A 14,300-nucleotide genomic window follows, 5' to 3' on the forward strand; every position below is an offset into this window, starting at 1 on the left:
CATTAGTTGACTACATTAACAGTGAACAATATTTTATAGGATTTATTAATCTTTGTTAATGTTCATTTCTACATATACTAATACATTTTTCACATTAAAAGTCACTAACATGAACAATGAATTATAGTATTTTGATCAATTAAAAGTAACCAAGATTATACAACGCTGTGTAAAAATCATGGTTCATTGTTAGGTCATGATACATAATGCTTTAACTAATGTCAATGAATACAACCTTATTGTAAAGAGTTACAGATTTTTTGCAGTGCAGTAACTCTCCAGTACTGGCTGCCCCCGATTGAGATTAAATCTTAGATTATTAGTATCATTATAACTCTTGTATCAATGGCCCAGATCTTTAATCTAAACCCTATTGAAAGGAGGACACCCTATTAGAAATTCCTTGAAACCTGGGCTTAAGCAGTGTCAGACAGGTACCAAAGCCTATATAGCTCATATCTAAGTTTAATTTTACAGTTAAGACATAGCACCTGTAAGTCTTTTAAGAGAAAGGGAGTGGCATAAATAAGTTTGCTTATATAATATAAAATAATCTAATCCACTTGGCTCAGAACAGAAACAAATGATGACACTGCACAGATGCATATTTGCACTTTGTAATTATGAAGCTTTGATAGATTGCACTCGTGGTTGTAAACTCACAGCGATGACTTTGGCGGAGAAGCCCACATAGTCTTGCCAGGCCACGCACAGCACATAGGGCAGGTAGAGAGTGAAGTAGATGATACCTCCGCAGGCGGCTGCCAGATTGGCACGTGCAAACGCTGTACTGATCAGGAAGCATTGCATGATGGTTACCACTGCGAATGAGCCGAGGAAGAGGAAGACTACCCCAGGGTCACTATAGGGCAGGAGATTACCCATCTGTACAGAGGAATCATAAAAATTAAAGAAAGCATTGTTATTATCTCTGGACTGAGTAATATGAACATTACTGTTAGGGGCCATTCACATCGAACACGTTTTTAAGGGATATAGCAAACATTATAACTAGGCTCACTTACAGCAATTTTTAGAAATTATACATTATATTGTAGGGGTTTAGGCCAGTGTGCGAACAAACTGCAGCTGCAATGTAAATTAATGTCAGGTTTATTGCCATTGTTACAAATTAAATGATGAGGTTCCACCTAATTCATATTCATGAGTTAAGCTGAAAAGACTTACAATGTAACCCCCTATATTTAATGTTAAAATAATTTCTCCAATCGCAACTTAATGTGAATATGAAAAAAAAATGTAAGTAAATTATTAGTTAATTTCTCTGTTAATTTCCACAAAAAGTGTAAACACTGTGGCTCTGTGGCACTATCGAAGCGTTGCTTTGTTTGTTTGAGCATCTTGACCAGCCCAACACAACAATATTTACCTAGTTTCCATCCACTTTTCACACTATTATGTTATCGACAAAGTGAAAATGCATAAAAAAAACACTTTGTCGCATAAGTTTTGGTTTATCGCAAAAGAAATCTGCCCTTAAGCCGTTTCCATACAAAAATGCGTTTATCGCTAATTGTGTACCTTTCGCCTCCCAGATGTCCCTAATTTTTTTTTCCCTGAAGTCTTTGTAAAATGGGGAGAGTATTGAGACAATTCATTGAAATTAGCCAGCTTACTGTCATTTTAATTTCACAAATAAATGCAATCAGATGAGGAGGAATTGCAATCAAAAGGGAGCAGTTGCCCTTCTGATAGGACTGTAATATTGGTCCTGATGTTGCGCCTATAGCCACCGGTTCCGACCCGAAAGCGAATCGTCATGGACCTGGCAACCTGCACCAAGTAGTGGGGGAAACTTTCAGTCTTATTATAAGGACCATCCATCGATGTGTATATGCTGTGTGCACAGCTATTAAAGAAAAATGTATGCGGTGTAATATCAGGGTTTATATATGATACATTCCTGATATTCAATAGGCTATTTTGAACAATCATCTAATCTAAAGCATCGCCATCTCAACTGCATTATGTCCCGCATATTTTTCAGCAACTTTTAACAACCAACTGAACTTGATTGTCATCTAAAACTAATTTTAGAGTCATAATGCAATTTACATTTTCTGAAGAAGCTCAGCATATGCGATCCGAGGTAAAGACGGTTAGATTTAAAATATTTAAAAGTTTTAAAATGTTCAAAAGCTTGTCTTCTGAAAGTTAACTCAGCACTGGACAAATAGTTCTGATAGTTTATAGTGTTGAAATAAGTGTAGAACATTCTGTGTATGTCATTCAGTCGACTTTTTTTGTCTACAGAACAGGGTAAGGCTAATTTAAGTTTGTGTAAAGAAAAGGCAATTATATAGGCCTAACAATATTATTTTTTTCATTTGGTAATTAATTATCTTAATTTAATGCTTTATTCATTTGGTAATTTATTTAATTTAATACAAGGAATTTTGCTGGCATTTTTTAAAAGTAAGCTAAACAATAATTTTATAGAATTGGGTTATATGTTAGTGTTCCAAAAAGCACTAATGCTTTTCTCCTAGTATTGTGTATTTATTTTTAATTTAAAACATCTTTATGCACAGAAATTATGTTTTTTGTTTTGTTTTGTGGGCTAATTCCAGGACTGCCATCTATTATTTTGAATGGTGTGTAAAAGCAACTTTAATAAATAAACGGATGGCTACCGCGATTAAATTAATCACAAACAGTGGCCATTAATTTGTTCTCTGTGCACTGGTCGATGTGCATGATACGAGATATTTGTGATAGCACTCCTGGAAGTGTCATGTTTGCAGCATCAGATCTGTGCAGGTATGCCGTTAAGATCAATCCATAATCACGTGAAAACAACCTATATTTGTGCTATTCTGTTTGATGATGCTAGTGGCACAGAAATTTTACCTTTAAGTAGTTCATAAATTCCACTTTTGTTGCTTGAATACATTTGGATATATATCACAAAAATAATGATGGGATAATAATGGCCAGAGAGTAAAATGTTCATAGTTTTTCTGGTGTGACTAGCACTTTCTCCAACAGAGATGATGAGGTCCATTTTGTACCTTGAGTAGAAGAACCAGTAGGCCTGCACTGATCAGTAGAGGAATGAGGCTGCTGATGAACCAGCTGAACCACAGGATCCCATTGTCCAAGCCCATGATCCTCATGGTCTCCTTGAGACGAGCCTCCTTCTCATAGACAACACTTTTGATGATGATGGCTACTGAGTACATCCAGGCCAGAGTCATGAAGAGCGGCATGGAACGACTCATAATACGAAGGAAACTATGGCAAAATGGGGTTCAAAAAAGTGGGTTCAAAAATCTACAAAGGTTGTTTGCTCTTTCAAAAACGCTGCTGAGAAGACCAGCATGTTGTGTATTAGCTGCTGGTGGTGGCCACACCAGGCTTTTTAACCAGCTAAACTGCCTTGGTCATCCTACTTCTCAAGAAAGACCATGCAGATTGATCAGCTTCACAAGCTAGGTTTAGAGGTAAACAACATGGTAATGTTAGTTTACAAGCTTCACCAGAATCAGACAGACACAAACCAACATTTACATGCACTAACCAGTATAGATCAGCATGGAAATTAATTTTTTGTGTAATTCCGGAGCACCTCTGAAATATGTCTGGGTTATGTGTGATGCATGGAATACTTACATGTCATCAACATAACATGGGTAAGGCATCTGTTGAATGTAGACACCAGTCTTCTCTTTGGTCCCAGTAATTGCCCTGATAATACTGTGTTCAATAACATCCTGAAGGTAAGAAAATCCTCCCCAAATGTATCGCAGATCCTCAAAAGGGTCTGCCCTGGGACCGGGGTCCCAATACCTGCCACAATCAAAAACACTATAAGTATCTGACTTCATTGCTATTACACACTTTCTACCGGCAGTCTCTTAAAAATTGAATATTACATGGAAAAAATGTAATCATTGACTTGCCCATCTTTGATCTTGTTGGTGCGTTCCACGTTATCAATGTCCATGCGGATCTTGTAATTGACGTGTGGTGGAAGTTCTGAACTGTTGGACTGTATGTCCAGGAACACAATTCCAGCCCAGAACTTTCTGTTATCCAACAGACTCATGGACTCATTCACTAGTTTCTCCTCTGTCCACACAGGTTCCAGTTTATCCAGGTTCACACACTATAAGAGAGAAAAAGACATCTTTCAATTTCTTGTGTTAAGTCTGTGCACAACTTAGATTATTTATTGACTGACTGTCTTTTCAATTCACTTCAGCCATTGTAAACCAAATAATTAAGAGCGTTGATACAATAATGAAATTAATGACTTTTTTCAACCACCCAGAACACCCAAGCAACCACATATCAGCACCCTAGTGTAACGGGAGCCAGCTGGTACATGATAGCTGTGCGGTATGTGTAAATCTCACTCCCCTGGCCTCAAGAGGTGCACTAGCAACTGACGCTGGAGGCTGTAGCCTTTAGCCTCCTCGTTAGCAAGTCCACCTCCCATGCCGGCTGACGCCATTTGAATCCCACTCGAAGTGGTCGGGCAGGACCGGTTACACTAGTAACTGCATAATAAAGCTCTAAAAACACTCTGAACACTTTCAAAACCACCCACAAGACCCTAACTTTGTGGTAGCGAGTTTTGCATGGACAAACAGCACTCAAAGTTTCTTCAAAAAAAAGGTTCTGTAAATTGACTTTTGACCCATTAAAGTGTCTGCCTATGGTTTGTTTTCTCCAGTTTAAAGCTATTTTAAATACACAGAGGCTTGAGAACCTTTCCTTTCACCTAAATAAAAGCTAATTTTCACTTCCTATTCTTCTTTTCACACATTTTGTCACATCACACTCATTTACCATCTGTAAATACATCCCTTGTGAAAATAAGTCGTAAGTTTGGAACAATATGGTAATGACTGGTGATGTATAAAAAGCACAAAAAGCACAAAATCCATGGAAAGGGAGATCAAAACTTCTTACACAAGTGCTGCTCTTCAGAGAAACGTGAAATCCAGCTAGTTGTGACATGAGTATATGCAACTGAAGACTGATTGGGATATGGGTGGATTATGATATAGAAAGAAAGTGTGTAGGAGGACAAAAGAAAGGGAGAATTAGGATGAATGGGAGCTTTTCTGACCTCCATGAAACGTGATATGCTCATAATGGCTTGATCTGCCTCGTTGAACACATCCCGCCATGTAAATGCCGTTCCATGGGGACGTGTGTCTTCAGAGTGCTTAGACAGGAAGCTGATAACATCCTCCACATGCCACTGAGTCCCAGCCAACTGGGTGCTAAAGAAATTAGCAGTGGCATGGTTTCGAAGAAGCGTCTGTGATTGGAAGAACAAAGAGACGGTTCAATTTAACTTGTGTTATGATGACTCGGATACATTATATATTCAGAGATACACTGCAAATCCTAGCCACATGGGGACAGTAGTGAATATAAAGCATTACATACCCGCAGTAGATCCATTTCATCACTGTTCTCCATGAAGTTCCAAATTTTTGTTCTGGTTTCTTCCCACATTCCACCTAAATCCCTAAGGATACCAAGCTCTTGAAATGTCTTGTTGACCTGGGAAAGAAAAAGATGAGGAGGAGGTTAAGAGTTGGGTCAATGTCAAAACAACAATACTTGCATGTTTTTAGGTTTAATAGAGCGAATGCTTCATATATTCATTGCATGCATCATACAGTCATGCTGATATTGATGCTCTGATAGATGTGGTCACCTCATGGATGATCTTCTGTGTTGCAGGTGTATGTGGAGTGTAGAGGATCTTCCCCATCAGAAGGGGTTTTAAAGCTCTCCATATCATACGAGAGATGGGACTGGTCTCCATGTTCTTCATCAAGCTGTTACAATATGGAGCTAGTATTGAAACACAAGAAGAATATAGGGAGGTTTGTAAGCACCAAACAGTGATATCATTTCTAATGTACAGTACATTACTGGATTTTTACATTTTCCAAACAAAACATGAGTGGCAACAAGTCGGCATTACAATGCGACGGTGTTGTGGGTTATTGCCAGGGTGTTACTTTGTAGTTGTTAAAGTGTTCTGGGTGGTTTTCAGTGCATTGTTATGCAGTTGCTAGTGTGTTCTTGATTGTTGCTAGAGCATTGCCAGATGGTTGCCAGGGTGCTATGGGCGGTTGCTCACCCCAAAGTCTCAATTATATTCTGGTCCTTAAATATGGCTCCATATATTACACAAGTACGCGTACCCAGATTAGAGTGCTTTGCGTTCTTGCGCTACTATGGCGGTAACATACCTCAGTACTCAAGGGGGCTATAGAGTTACTGTACCTTCAAAAGTATGTGCCATTAAACTGTGTTATTATTCACTTTGCTGTAAATATATGGACTTTACCTTACTTGTTTAGTAATGTTCTATTCAAACTGTTGCTCCACTATGACAGTAGTTGGCTTGAAATAGAAAGCTCACCGCAGAAGTGGACAGTTCACATTCATATCCACTAAAGTGCACGTTGATGCAACGTTGAGAATGCAGCATGTATTCGCATTGTTTTATATATATTTTGTAACGCAACAGCACACAACATCAAGCTTACGTTGCTAAGCGCATGTATTCATGTACTTGCGTAAAGTATGTTTCGGCCTTTAGTCTAAGTGATTTTTTTCCGTCCACCAGGTGAAATGTAAGTTTGATCGCTTAGAAAATAAATAGTGAAATTCTCATCTTGGCAAGCACTGCTAATAAACCTTTTAAAGCATTTAACAATTGGAGGCCATCCAGGAATTCAGCAGGTTGTAGGTCACGTGACAACAGTTTAGCATCCTGACATTTGTTGCATACGCTGTACTGTATTGTGTACAAATAGTATGCAGTATGATAGTATGTTCATTTGAATCAATGTAGGTTTGGTCAAGGATGTAGGTTTGGCTTACTGGAGGTGTTGTCATAGATTGAAACTGGTTCTTCATCACTGCTATTATGGCTGCCAAACAGTGCCTGAAAGTTGCTGTCTTCATACCAGTTGAGGGATTTAATTTTGAGGCCACCACCTTCCGGGTGTCCACACATGATACGGGACACAGCCTGGTACATCAGACTGGGTGAGCCAGTGGCGTTTAGTGTCAGGAACAGGATCTCTTTTCGCAGGTCACTCCAGCTCCTCATACTGGCCAGCTGAAAGAATAACAGAGCTTACAACTTTACTAAGATTCAAGTATGGATGAATGATATGCATTGGCATAACAAATTTACTTAATGTGTAATTTTTGCAATATTCTTTTTTTTTTTCTCGTATCCCAGTTTAATATGCAGAATCACCTATAAGTAAACCTTTTCGCTATCTAAACATTCCTATCTAAACATTTGTTTGAGCAGCCATTCAGCCAGATGCAGCAACATTGACTCAACCATTGGCGTGAGTTTACGGTGGGACTATATGTTTGTACAACTAATTGAAATAGAGCTAGAGGTGCAGAAATTACACACTTCAGCTTTAAGAGGTTTAAGAGTTGTCTCTCTACATTAAGTGTGTGTATGTTTTTTAAAAAGCACATCATCAAGACATTTGCATATCCTACACATGTCTCTCTATGATAGACTGAAAGACATTGACAAGAGGACAAGAGATAATATTAGTGTTGCATTATTCACTCCTATGCCTAATCCTTGCGGATTTTGCTGTCATTGTCTAACTCATGTTTGGATGGTCTACACACAACAATCCTGAATCCAAATGCCCCAAGGGCCTGTCAAACTGAACACAACTTGCTTTAGCCAAATAAACACTCCCTTGAAAAGCTGGTTCTGCTCTTTCATGCACACAAAGGGTTTTGATAAATATAAAATAAAAGTTAGTCATAACCAATTCATTCCAAATCTGGGAGGTAGAGAATGACACAACAGAAGAAGTGCTGGTCCGTATATCCCCTTTGTTTTATGCTCAACCGCACATGACACACATTTGAGAATACTCCGTTTGCCATCCATTTATTCTCATTGCTGTCTCGAAGAAAAAGTTGTGACATTACAGAGATATAGTTTGTGATCTTTCTTTCCTTCAGGTGCATTTCCATTCTCTTGAGTCCACTTGAATCCCGGGGGACAAGAGAATTGCAAACACTTTGTAGGGAATTGTTTCTGGCAGGGCAAAGAACTCTGCAGGCCTGTTAACAGTCCTGGATGAAACCGTGTGAGCCTCACGGATTTGACTCAGCAAGTAAGCAAGTCACATGCTGCTAAATATGTTTAAAAGTGCACAAACAATGGAGGAAGGGGTGAGACAGACAGCTGTCACACTGCAAAACTCATTTACTCTCAGAGAAGTGTAGAGAGATCGAGAGGGAATAATGTCCTTAATGGCATAGTTCACCCAAAGATGAAAATTCTGTCATCATTTACTCACCCTTATGTAGTCCTACACCCATATGACTGAGTTTCATCTGTGGAACACAAAAGGAGATCAGCAGAATAGGCAGAATGACAGCCTCAGTCACCATTCAATGTTCATTGTATACGCAACAAAACAAAAGATACAATGGCAGTGAATGGTGACTGAGACTGAACATACCACCTAGCATCTCCTTTTGTGTTCCACGAAGCAAAGAAAGTCATACAATTTTGGAACAAAAAAGGGTGAAAAATAGATGACAGACTTATTGATGAATTCCTTTAAGTTTATTTTTCTGAACCCATGGCAAATAGTGTTTCTTTTTTTAAGCATAAATCTACGGAGACCCTTAGAGGACAGGGAGGAGATTTATTTTCTGAAACGGATATGTGTCTCACAAAAAGTTTGTTGTTCACTCACAATAAATTTGCCGTTCCCTTGAGACAAGTTTTGCATCCCCTCGAAATTACTTTGGGTCCCTTCAATAGCTTTATTACAAAAAGTAACCATGATTTTACAATAGTTACCATATTTTAACCATGATGTTTGTAGTAAAACCACCATAATAATACAGAAAAAACGAAAACTATGGTAATAAAAATTAGAATCATTTAGCCAAAAATAAATAAACACACACACACACACACACACACACACACACACACACACACAAACATTGTTTTATTATGTACCAGTACATTTTAAAACCATGGTTCCTACAACAACAACAAAAAGCCCCAAAATTAACCCTGTTTTTACTATAGTATAGCTGCATTAACCATGGTTTAAAAATATATATATTTATTTATTTATGTAAAACTTTTCAGAGATGCAAAACTTATTGTGAGGGAATGTAAAATTATTTCAGAAAATAAATTACTTCCCTGCCCTTTAAGGGGCTCCACATAAATCTATCACAATTTAATGAGGTTTTTTGAAACAAAACACTTTTCCAATGATGTAAGAAACCTAAACTTTACCGAAACCTAAACTACTGTATACTCTCTGTCTTATTATCTTGCACAATTTTTCAATTTATCTTCAATTTAAGACAATTTATCTTGTGTCAAAACTGTTTAGACATTTCACTGGTAAATTATATAGTTAATTATACTATATTAAAATACAATAGATTAATAAAATGATTTTTTTCCAGTGTAATCTCAAAGAAGAGCTTAGCCAAAAGTCCACATTCAGCTTGTCGCATTGGTATGTGGTACACTGGTACACAGTGAAAGGTTACTGGAATTCACCTTTCATCTTAAACTCTGACATTCAGCCAGAAAACCAGAGCAAGGGCTTGAGGTTAATGTTTTATTCAGTATAACTCATAGCCAAAGTTGAGCAGAAAATTGTTTTTTTGTTTGAGCAGAAAACTTTTGTGTGGACAAACAGGTCATGGACGATCATCTAACTGTGTAAACCAGATGTCTTTATTGCTGTGTTTAGATCCGGACTGCTGAGTGGTTTGTGTGACTCTCGCTTTCTCTCGTTCTCTCTCTCTCTCTCTCTCTCTCTCTCTCTCTCTCTCTCTCTCTTTGCATGCTTGTTCAGCTGTGCCTGGTTGTATATCTCTCCAGCTGGGAGTTAAAACAACTTTCTCTTCCCCCCACTGTGTAACACTACAGCTGGGGCACTACCAAACCCAACGACACATATAGACCCAATGGGACACCTTTGCTGCTACGTCACAGGCCCAGCAGTTACCTTTGCCGTTAAATGTCATTTTCTCTCACGTGGGATCATTTGTTATTTTTTCAGTGGAACACAAAAGGAAAAAAATACTTTTTTCCATGCATGGACAGTTCACAGTGACCGCATCTGTCAAGCTCCAAAAAGGACAACAAAAAAACAAAACACTAAAAGCACCATAAAATGAGTTTTATACTTATATAGTTATTCTTTTAAAGCGATACGATATATGATATCTTTGTTTGAGGAACTGACTAAAATTTAAGTTGTTAATCCTCTAAAATCTTCTCCTCTACTGTGACAGATGTGGTCACCGTGCACTGTCATTGTATTAAAAAAAAGCTGTGTAAATATTCTTCAAACATCTTATTTATTTTTTACAGAAAAGTAACAGGATTGGAACAACAAGAGGGTGAGTAAATTACAGAATATAAATTTTTGGGTGAAGTATTCTTTTAAAGCCGTTTATGTTCTGTTTATTCAAATTATAATTGACAATGCTCACATGTAGCATTTTACAGTACACAGTACTTTTCTGCATTGTTTTATCTTTTTTTTTGTGTGTGTGATAAAAGTAGTAAATAGTACACAATTTACCTCTGCAGCCAGTGATCCAAGGCTCTCCAGAAGGTTGTCCATAGCTTTGGCAACTTGTCGGACATCAGTGGCATTAGTCCTTACATCTGACTGTTAAAAAAATAGAGAAAGAACTAATTTCTAGCAATATTTTTTTGTATGAGCTTTTACTGTAACAATCCTAGTGTGCACTAGTTACATTATAATTACATTAAATAGCTGTCTGTTTACCTAAAACTTCCATTTGGAGAAACATATTACGAAAATATACATAAACCTGAAGAAAAAGGTTGAAGATCACAAATTAAGGGTCTTCTGAAAGGCACTGTTCAACATTTTTTCCAATGTTAAAATATTTTTTCCAATCCCAGTTTATGTAGAGACAGCTGTAAGCCATTCATAGGTTGATTTCTCTAAAAAGTGCAAACACTGTGGCACTATCAAAACATTGCTCTGTTTGTTTGAGCATCCTGTATGACACAGCAACTTTGGCCCAACCAATGGCATCCGTTTGGGGCGGGACTAGCTGTTTGCCAACCAATGACAGATCGGGAGAGTGTTCAGTAAATCTGTTTGAAAACAGTTATTATTTTTGCAATTCCGTTTGGTTAGAAATGTAATGTCTGCGCCACTAGTGGAACCAAACAATTTCACAAAAATAATGATTATTCCCAGACAGGTTTCCGAAACATCACCCATCTTCCATCGTTTGGACAAACAGGTAGTCCGGTCCCAAACTTACACCATTGGATGAGCCAATGTTGCTGTGTCGGCTACTTTAACAAAAAGAGCAATGTTGTGATAGATGTAGTTGTCTCTAAACATCTATGATTGGAGCAAGGGATTTGTTCTAAAACATTAAAGGGATAGTTCACCCAAAAATGAAAATTGTCTCATCATTTACTCGCCCTCATGCCCTCCCAGATGTGTATGACTTTCTTTCTTTTAGCAGAATATTTCAGCTCTGTAGATCCATACAATGCAAGTGAATGATGACCAAAACGTTGACGTTCCAAAAGCACATAAAAGCATCATAAAAGTAATCCATACAACTCCAGTGGTTTAATCAACATCTTCTAAAGCGATCTAAGTGGTTCTGTGTGAAAACAGACCAAAATGTATCTCCTTTTTCAGTTCCTTGCTAATCCTGATTTCAAGCTCGATTACACACCCTATAGTGCCATCTAGCGCTCTACACATGCGTCAAGCACAAGGAAGTGTAATCGAGCTCGAAATCATGATCGTGCCTAGAGAATGCAATGGTAAGATGTCCCAAAAAAGAGTTATATTTTGGTCTGTTCTCACCCAAAACCGATTAGGTCACTTTAGAAGATATGAATTAAACCACTGGAGTCATATGGATTTCTTTTATGATGCCTTTATATGGTTTTTGGAGCTTCACAGATTGCATTGTATGGACAAACAGATCTGAGATATTCTTCTAAAAATCTTAATTTGTGTTCTGCAGAAGAAAGAAAGCCACACACATCTGGGATGGCATGAGGGTGAGTAAATAATGAGAGAATTTTAATTTTTGGATGAACTATCCCTTAAATTTCTAATCGAGTAACTGCTCATGAATACATTTTGGGTTGCACTGAACTAGGGTAATTTACAGTACTGTGTGTTACTTGATTTACATGTCTGTGAAATAACATCTGTAGTTGCCAATAGTGCTGACTCATTGTCCCGGCTTCTAATTTGCATGGCTGAAAATGATGAAACATAACCATAAATGTTATGCAACACCATGTTCATTCCATGCATTCTAGGTGCCATCACACGTTACAACAACCTAAGATAACTAATTTATCCACAATACCACTCTACTATACTTTCTGGGAATCCCAATGTTGATTCACAATAAGCTCTCGTTGACCAACGTGATCTATGTTTGCATTTCTTTAAAATGTGAGAAAAAGTAGAACATAACAATGGAAGCTGTTGTTACGTGTTGTAGCTGTGCCTCAGGCTATATCTTAAGGTAGGTGTGTACGGCGACAGGCAAAAACACTGTTCCTCACCTGTTCCCTCTCCCTTTCTTTCTCCACTATATTTAAGCTGGTTGTTGATTTGTGTTTGTGTTTTACCACAACGCACGCCAATGATTAGTCACCTGGTGGTGTTTTTCAGAACTCAAAAACAGCAGTGGATGAGGGGTGGACGGCATTGAGCTGCTTTGTGAGATAAGATGATGACCTCCATCACCCTCTAACACCCAATGGGGTGGACTTTATCAGGCAACAGTTTCATTTACTCCCTTTTCTGACAACAAAGCCACACCGTCTGGACACATCCAGTTCTCTAGCTTGGTCAGTACAGAAGGTTATCTTGAAGGAACCATTTGTTTTATGGTACTTAATAGTTGGGATTTCAAGTAAAAAAACATAAGATCAATTGCCCTCTGGGCCATAAAACAAATACAAATAGAACAGAAAGTGCAAAAAACAAATGTCCCAGATTACCCTAATTCACCCAATTATAATAATTATATTTATTTATCACACATTTGCAGTGAAACTCTTTTTTTTCACATATCCCAGCTAAGCTGGGGTCAGAGTGCAGGGTCAGCCATGATACAGCGCCCCTGGAGCAGATAGGGTCAATGGCCTTGCTCAAGGGCCCAGCAGTGGCATCTTGGCAGTGCTGGGGCTTGAACCCCCAACCTTCTGATCAGTAACCCAGAGCCTTAACTGCTGAGCCACCACCACTGTTCCATTAATGGTACTGTAATGGAAATACCATGGTATATCTTTGGTAATTGGTAATGCTATGGTACTTTTTTGAATGGGCATGAATCCATATATCAGAGCAGTAGTTTGGATTTATTGTACCACGTTCTTACCCTAATAGGTTTGAAGAAATCCAGGTTGGATTTGAAGTGTGTCTCAGCCTGGTCCAGCCAGGTTTTAGAAGAGTTGCATATGATGTCCTGAGTGAATCTAGCCACCCGCTTGTCTGAGATGGTCACAAAGTCCTCAAGTGTGGTGGAGCTACACATGTCTCTCAGATGGACTCCAAAACCTTTGATCAGCACCTAAAAACATGAGGAGGACCGGTGATAAGTAGTCAGGGCCAGATAAGTAGAAGGGTATTGAGAGGGACCCCTGAGTTTCTTATCAGGAGAAGGACAATGTCCTGAAGGTGTCATGAATAAATATTTTGAGGGTCCATTAGGGTAAAACTGGACTTTGGTCATTTCTGATGTCTGTAAATTCTGTAAATAGAAGTGTATGCCTCAAGGATATGTCATATGGCTAACAGCTGTTGATTTACAAGCAAAAACTTGAGGTTTTCTCTCTTTAACTGTTTGATTTAAATGTGCCGATTTGGCTAAGAGGTAAACTATCAGATCTGACCTAGACAAACATTTTAAAAATGTCCTACTGTATGCACTGTAATTAGAAAGTGTGAGGCTTGGGTCATTGCCTTAGATCGTAGAAAAAAATTGGTCATTGCAGAGCTTCAATGGTCAACAACTTTAAAGAATAGTTACCCAAAAATGAAAATTCTATCATCATTTATTCACCCTCATGTCATCCAAACCCATAAAGCGATTCTGATTTTCTTCTAGGGAACATTTTGAAGAATGTTCGTGCTTTTGATTCATGTATACAATGTAAGAATTATGTGATCTTAGGCTGTAATGCTCCAAAAAGGATGATTAAAGCAAATTAGTCCATATGAATCCAAATGATA

The 14,300-nt window shown here is 38.1% G+C and overlaps 1 protein-coding gene across 1 annotated transcript in view; it reads right to left on the minus strand.

Moving 5' to 3' along the window:
- Positions 1-14,300, minus strand: part of LOC127417585 (phospholipid-transporting ATPase ABCA1-like) — a 61,608-nt gene that overhangs the window by 32,171 nt on the left and 15,137 nt on the right. Inside the window, exons 7-16 of the mRNA XM_051657609.1 lie at positions 13,447-13,638; positions 10,623-10,712; positions 6,880-7,120; positions 5,699-5,838; positions 5,425-5,541; positions 5,099-5,293; positions 3,924-4,129; positions 3,634-3,810; positions 3,033-3,255; positions 664-885 (exon numbers count right to left, since the gene is read on the minus strand). Coding sequence (XP_051513569.1) covers positions 664-885; positions 3,033-3,255; positions 3,634-3,810; positions 3,924-4,129; positions 5,099-5,293; positions 5,425-5,541; positions 5,699-5,838; positions 6,880-7,120; positions 10,623-10,712; positions 13,447-13,638 — 1,803 coding nt within the window. The remainder of the gene's footprint in view (positions 1-663; positions 886-3,032; positions 3,256-3,633; positions 3,811-3,923; positions 4,130-5,098; positions 5,294-5,424; positions 5,542-5,698; positions 5,839-6,879; positions 7,121-10,622; positions 10,713-13,446; positions 13,639-14,300) is intronic.

This window comes from Myxocyprinus asiaticus, chromosome 27 (genome assembly GCF_019703515.2).
Source record: "Myxocyprinus asiaticus isolate MX2 ecotype Aquarium Trade chromosome 27, UBuf_Myxa_2, whole genome shotgun sequence".
NCBI classification, from domain to species: domain Eukaryota; kingdom Metazoa; phylum Chordata; class Actinopteri; order Cypriniformes; family Catostomidae; genus Myxocyprinus; species Myxocyprinus asiaticus.